Below are 6,933 nucleotides of genomic sequence, written 5' to 3' on the forward strand. Positions count from 1 at the left end.
CTTTCTTGCAGGCCTGGTCCCTCTCAACTGCCCTCCCTTGCAGGGCTGATCCCTCACAACTGCCCTCCCTTGCAGGCCGGGTGCCTCCCAACTGCCCTCTCCTGCTGGCCATCTTGTGGTGGCCATCTTGTGTCCACATGGGGGCAGCTATATTGTGTGTTGCAATGATGATCAATCTGCATATTATTCTTTTATTAGATAGGATAGAGGCCTGGTACAGGGGTGGGGGCCAGCTGGTTTGCCCTGAAGGGTGTCCCAGATCAGGTGGGGTTTCCCTTGGGGTGTGGGGCGGCCTGAGTGAGGGGCCTGTGGTGGTTTGCAGGCCGGCCACGCCCCCTGGTAACCCAAGCGGAGGCCCTGGTATCTGGAATTTATTTTCCTTCTACAATTGAAACTTTGTAGCCTGGAGCGGAGCCAAGCCAAGCCTGGGGCTACCTCCGAGGCCGCAGCCATTGTGTTGGGGTTATAATTGAAACTATGTTGCCTTAAGCAGGTGAGCCCGGCCAGGGTGTGTGGAAAGCTTTGCTTCCCCTGTTGCCGGCGGCAACCCTGGCCTGCTCTCTCAAGCTCCATTCTGCCGCCATTTGTTTGAATTTGTTTACCTTCTATAATTGAAACTTTGTAGCTTGAGTGGAGGCTTAGGCCTGGAAATGGCAGGCAGAAAGCTTGGCCTCCTCTGTTACCTAGGAAACCTTGCTCTCTGTGGCTGTAGCCATCTTGGTTTGGGTTAATTTGCATACTCGCTCTGATTAGATGGTGGGCGTGGCTTGTGGGCGTGGCTTGTGGGTGTGTCGGAGGTATGGTCAATTTGCATATTTGTCTATTATTAGATTAGATTATATGTGTACATATCTTACCATTGCCCCCCCCCCCCCCACACACACATCTTTTTTTCTTAATGACTTACAAGAAACTTTATAAATTCTGAGTCTTAGTAGTTACATTTGTTGCAAATGTTTTCTTCTGGGATATTATTTGTTGTGGTTTCTTCAATTGAGTACTTTTAACATTTATGCAATTGTGTACATACTAGAGGCCTGATGCATGAAATTCGTGCAAGGGGCTTGGCCCTTGCAGCTCTGGCTTCGTCCAGAAGGTCGTCTGGATGGTCATTCTGCTGTTGGCCCATCTGGTCTAATTAGCATATTATGCTTTTATTATTATAGATATTTATTTAATTAAATCTGTCATTCATAAATACCCAAACACATTTAGAGGCTTCTGAGTTTTCTGCCTTTATTAAGGTTACTCCAAATTTAGCAAAATGTTTTCTTATATAAGTTAATACTTTTATTTTTTACATTTACAACCTTAATATATTTGAAATTTATTTCTGCATATGATGTGGAGATAGGGATCTAATTTGACTATTATACCAAATAAATAGCAAATTATATTATCATTTATTGAGAAATGTATCAAAATTTCCCTTGATCTGAAATGCTAACTTCATCATACTTTTTTTAAAAAAAATACTATTTTATTAAAAAAATCTTTATTGATATTCTTAATTTACTTGGATCTATTTCTGGATTTTCTATTTGATTTATCTATGAATGTTCCTATTCCGGATGTTTATTTCTCATTGTTGGGCCAGGTGGGATGAAGTCTAGAGATTCCTTGCTCCTTGGTTCCCACAGAGTCAATGTTTTTGTCTAACTTGCTAACTAGCCTAGCTCCCAGTAATAATAAGAATGGATGTTAGTAGAACTGAATGAGAAAGGACCAAGGCTATAATGATTTGAATAAATATCTCCTAGGATGCTGGACATCTTGTTTTTTGCATAAAGTCTCTCTCCATTGTCATATGTAAATATGGCAGCGAATGTTCTGCTCTTCTGTCTTTGGGGGAGAGAAAAATCAGATTTTCTATTTCAGTGGAAGGCACAGAGCATGAACTTTAGATGAAAGAGATGTGAGGTAGCAAACAAGGAGGGTCATTAACTTTTACTTTATTATTTTGCTGTTGCATTTTCTGCTCTATCTGGTAGAAAACTAATAATGGAAGGTTCTTGGGAAATGCTTGAGGCACCCATGTACTTAGTAGCAATCCATCAAGAGAATAAGGAGTCTGTATTGGACCCGGCAATTTCATTGTAGGTATATTTCACTCTCAGTTGTGCCTCTTTTCACGGTGTTATCACATATTCCTTAATCCACACTTATGGCCTCAATGGAAATTCTCTTGGTAGAGCAGAAAAAGAAGGGTTATATTTCATCTGAAGTGAGTGAGCCTGACCATAAAGGGGGATATGGTTGATGCTTCACTGGAGGGACTCTGATGCCCTAGAGCATGTATAACACATCGTCCTAATGGGTAAAGTTTTATGGAAGCTAGAAGGCACAAAAGCCTGAAAGATGGAAAGATTAAAACCTACCCAGGAAGTCCTAGCGTGAGCTCATTTTCTTCTGTCTAGAATGTTCATTTAGGTTACCCAATGTATAAAGAGACTAGTTAAACAGAAGTTCTGGTCAAAGATAAGAAATATGGAATGCATTTGGAGGAAGGATGTTATTAAAACTAGCTACAGCCTTATAAGGTGTAGGACAAATATCTAATCTATTGGTCCTTGTTTGTGTTATAGAATTAAACAAAATTTTTCCATTTTACCTACTGTTTTATGTAAGACTAGAGGCCTGGTGCAATTTGTGCACTGGGGGAGAGGGGGCTGGGTCCCCTCAGCCCGGCTTGCACCCTCTCGCAGTCTGGGAGTCCCCTCGCAGTCTGGGAGTCCCCTCGCAGTCCGGGACCCCTTGCTCCTTACCACCCACCTGCTCACTGCTCCTTAACACTTGGCTCGCTGCCACAGAGGTGGGAGAGGCTCCCGCCACTGCTGCTGCGCTCGCCAGCCGTGAGCTCAGCTTTTGGCTGAGCAGTGCTCCCCCTGTGGGAGTGCAGTGAACACCAGTCAGTGCACATCATAACGACCAGTCATCCTGGTTGTTCCGCTGTAAAGGTTGCTTAGGCTTTTATTATATAGACTAGTGGCTTGGTGCACGAAATTTGTGTACGGGGGTGGGGGGGTGTCCCTCAGCCCGGCCTGCACCCTTTCCAATCTGTGACCCCTTGGGGGATGTCCAACTGCCGGTTTAGGCCCGATCCCAACATCCCTCTCACAATCCCGGACTGCTGGCTCCTAACCGCTCACCTGCCTGCCTGACTGATTGCCTCTAATTGCTTCTGCCTGCCAGCCTGATTGCCCCCTAAACACTCCCCTACCGGCCCGATTGATGCCTAACTGCTCCCCTGCCGGCCCAATTGCCCCCAACTGCCCTCCCCTGCCACGACCCACCTCCTCCGCTGGGACCAGCCTCCACTGTGCCATGTGAAGCCATGGCACCCCCAGGCCTCACTGCTCAGAGTGGCCGCCAGGCCCCACCTCTGCTGTGTGCATGGCCATCTTGTGGCGGCCATCGTGTGGCGGCCATCTTGTGATGACATCGCACATGAGGGCCACCTAGGCTTTTATTAGTATAGATAGGTTGATTGATGTAGAAACTTGTTACTTTATACACTGGCTGCAGAAGTACCAGGACCCAGTGAGTGCTAAAAGAAAAGGGACTGTAAAGGCGAGGCATTTTGTATAAAACCCCTCATTCTGAATTTTTCCAATGTTTCCTCAAATTAGAGCACAGGTTTGGCACTTTGTTTCCACTAATGAGCTCAACTTGAGAGAGGAGGTGATACAAACCTATGCAAATTTGGTTGACCACAGCTGAAAGTGTCACTATTGTGTGCATATGTGAGGAATGGTTCAGGAGGGAGAAGGGAGCTCATGGACAGGACCAGGTGACATTCCAACTCTGCATATGGCAGGGGGAGAGATATTCAGAGAGGACGGAGGCTGACACAAGGTTATCTCATTTTAATGGTTATACAGTTATTTCTCAGGAAAGACAAAACTAAAGTCAAGAGAATAGCAAACAGATGGGAGTTTCAAGGAAATCTTTCCAAGATCATAACATTTGTCTTCAGATAGTGTATCAGGCATTTCTGGCACCACCGCCTTCCTTTGGCTTTAAATGGCCCCTGTTTGAGCAAAAAAAACACAAAAACAAAACAAAACACAACAGATTTATCTTATAGCTTTTGGAAAGTCTCCACAGATTAATTTGTCATTTTTATCTCAGGGGAAGCCCAAAGGATGCCATCTCTTTCAGTTCCACTGGTTAATCTCTCATTCTTTCATTTTCTCAAAACGTAGTTATTGCCTACCATGTGCCAGGCACTGCAAAGATGCACTAGAAGTATTAAATTAGTTGAACAAAATTTCTGCTTTTGAGTTACTCCCAAGGTCACTCTTTATCTTCCTCTCCTGGGAATCAGCTATACCATAGCCCTCTCGCTCTCTTCTTCTAGTGCCTGTGACTGGGGAATGGTCAAATGTGGGCTGGGAGCCAGCTTAGTTGTGTAACACACCACGTTGCTATGGAGAGTTTACGGGTCTGAAAGTATGATGATTAGGTTTGGGTAACCTTGTGCATGTAGTAGGATGGTCAAGTCCTGGGTGACCATCAGATCTGGTTAGAAACCTTCTTATGCCACTTAATAACGTGACCTTGGGGCCAGTTAGTTACCTCAGCTGGGTTTGGTTTCCTCATCTGCCACATAAAAATAATAATTTATTATTCACACCTACTTTAGGATGATTTTAATTTTAATTTGGACCAATATACGAAAATTGCTTAGTGCAGTGTCTGGCACAGGGTAATTGTCCCATAAATGGTGGTTATTATTTTCTCTCTGGATTTTTTTCTCTCTCTGGGTTTTTGATGTCCTAACTGCCAAATGACAAATGACCCTGAGATTCAACCCAACTATTAAACCTTTCGATTAAGACAGTCCTCCCTCTTCCCCTTCCCAAATCAGGGTTTATCTTGGGGTCCCAGAGCCTCCTCTTTTCCTCTCCCCAAGGACAAAGTTGGATTCCTTACGGTACTCTGTACTCTTCCTCACAGGCTACTTGACAGTCTATTTTAAGCTGGTAGTTGTTAATGTTGCCATCACAGCCAGTGAAGATAAAACTTTGACATCTTTGGGAGGTTTTGTTGTAGAAATATCTAAAGTGGACTTCATAGCAGCTGCCATGTTTCGGGTCCATATTGCAGGGGTCTGCACAAGAGGTTCTCATTGAGTTGGGGGAATTTGTTAGGACTCAGCAAGCGATCTTGTTTTCACGGGCCCTTAAAAATTACTCACATTCGTCTGGAAATATTCCCATCTTCAAAGTCACTGAAGGACGGTCTGGTTTTCTCTTGGAATTAGGATTACTTGGTACGTTTGCCCTTGGACATGTAAGTTGATTACATCTCCAGGTTTGGCAGTGACTTGGAGAAAAGGAGGCTCTGCCAGAAGCTTGTGCCACGTTACAAGGTTCCCATTTCATTTTATTTATCTTATCAACGCACAATCTCCTGCTTTTCTGTACCTTCATCTTTCTCTCTCAACTGCGCACATAGGACATATAATTAAGAACGCTGACTCTCCAGTTTTCGTATATTCACTATCCTATCTACACCCCAAATTTCAGGTAACTGTGCCTGCTGCTGTCCTCAAACCAGGATACATATCAACATGAATAACCATGAGGATGTTATTCTTGCTTTCATATCCTGTCATCTTTCCCCCTGTTGCCTTCTCAGAGGCAAACCTGTTTTTTTTTTTTTTACAAGAGTCACATAGGCAGTGGCCAAAATAGCAATAGCAGGGTTGTATTGGCAACTCAGAGATTATTGTTTATCTTACCCAAGTAGCCAGTCTGGAGTTTACTCTCTGGTAGAAGTAGCTATTTAGGTACAATTACATGCATAATATCATTTCATGCAAACATCCTCTGAAGCAGGCATTTCTTTCATGTACATTTTACACAAGGGGAACTGAGGTTAAGGGATAGTAAGTGATTGACTCCACCAAGGGCACACAGTTGCTAAGTGGCAGGGCCAGAATTTGGGCTCTCTGACAGTGCAGACTGCACCACTCCTATGTTCTGGAAGCACCGAGTCTGTACCCATTACCTGTAGAAGAACGCTATATGGCCTTTCACCTCCACATTGTGAGCTCCTCTAAACAGGGACCATTTGTCCAGATGTTCTCTATGTGTCCAGAACCCAGATATTGAAAACACCTCATTTTTTTTCAGTTCCAACCTCCTCTTCATCTAATCTCAACACATACTCTTGATTGGTCTGGGATCTTTGAAATTTGTCATGAAACCCCTAATTCAAAATACGTCTAGTCTTTGCAGCCCCTACAAAAGAGAACGCCACTGCAAAGGATATATTGGCACCCTAGTTTGCTTTTTTTCTCATCGGACATCCACGAGACCCCTAGAGTAAGTAGTGGTCCTGAGTCAAAGGACTAAGTGTGGATATTGACACAAAAGGTGGAACTTCCTGAACCAACACTTTCCCCCCAATACTTTCTCCCTCATTCATAATTGGCCTTTGAATTTATATTCTACTTCAAGTTCATACCTTTGAAGTCTCCACATATCTGTTTCGTAAGTTTAGCGACACCACCCATGATAGGGGTAGCCAGTAAGGCGAAGAGGAAGAGCTCGAGAAGGAATCTCAACTCAGCAGGCTTCATGGTGCCGCAAGCAGCCGGTAGCAGAGTGTTGGTATTAACTGATATTATATTTTGGGCTTGATATTTGAGAGGGCTGAGCCCACTTACCCCAAGGGCCAGGACTGGGCATTACTAGGTGTTGAATTGAACAGGGAATGCTTGGGTACCCAGCCATGAAGCTGAAGGTCCCAGGCTGATTAGACCCCTGATAGTGAGTCCCATGCTCATGTAGAAACCGTAGAAACTAAAGAACTAGAGCTTCTGTATATGTTTAGCCACGGAGGGTAGAACCATCAGGGCAGAAAAGAATTGCTTCTTTTGCTGTCTTCAACCTTCTACAACAAGGAAGAGACTGATCCTGGGTG

General features: G+C 44.1%; 1 protein-coding gene across 1 annotated transcript; it reads right to left on the minus strand.

Moving 5' to 3' along the window:
• Positions 1-4,931: 4,931 nt before the first annotated feature.
• Positions 4,932-6,589, minus strand: SPINT4 (serine peptidase inhibitor, Kunitz type 4). The gene is made up of 2 exons (XM_008161205.2): positions 6,475-6,589; positions 4,932-5,113 (listed from the first exon to the last, which is right to left on the minus strand). Exons 1-2 carry the CDS (start codon positions 6,587-6,589, stop codon positions 4,932-4,934), a joined length of 297 nt encoding a protein of 98 aa, XP_008159427.2.
• Between the last annotated feature and the right edge of the window lie 344 nt (positions 6,590-6,933).

This window comes from Eptesicus fuscus, chromosome 12 (assembly GCF_027574615.1).
Source record: "Eptesicus fuscus isolate TK198812 chromosome 12, DD_ASM_mEF_20220401, whole genome shotgun sequence".
Lineage (NCBI taxonomy): Eukaryota > Metazoa > Chordata > Mammalia > Chiroptera > Vespertilionidae > Eptesicus > Eptesicus fuscus.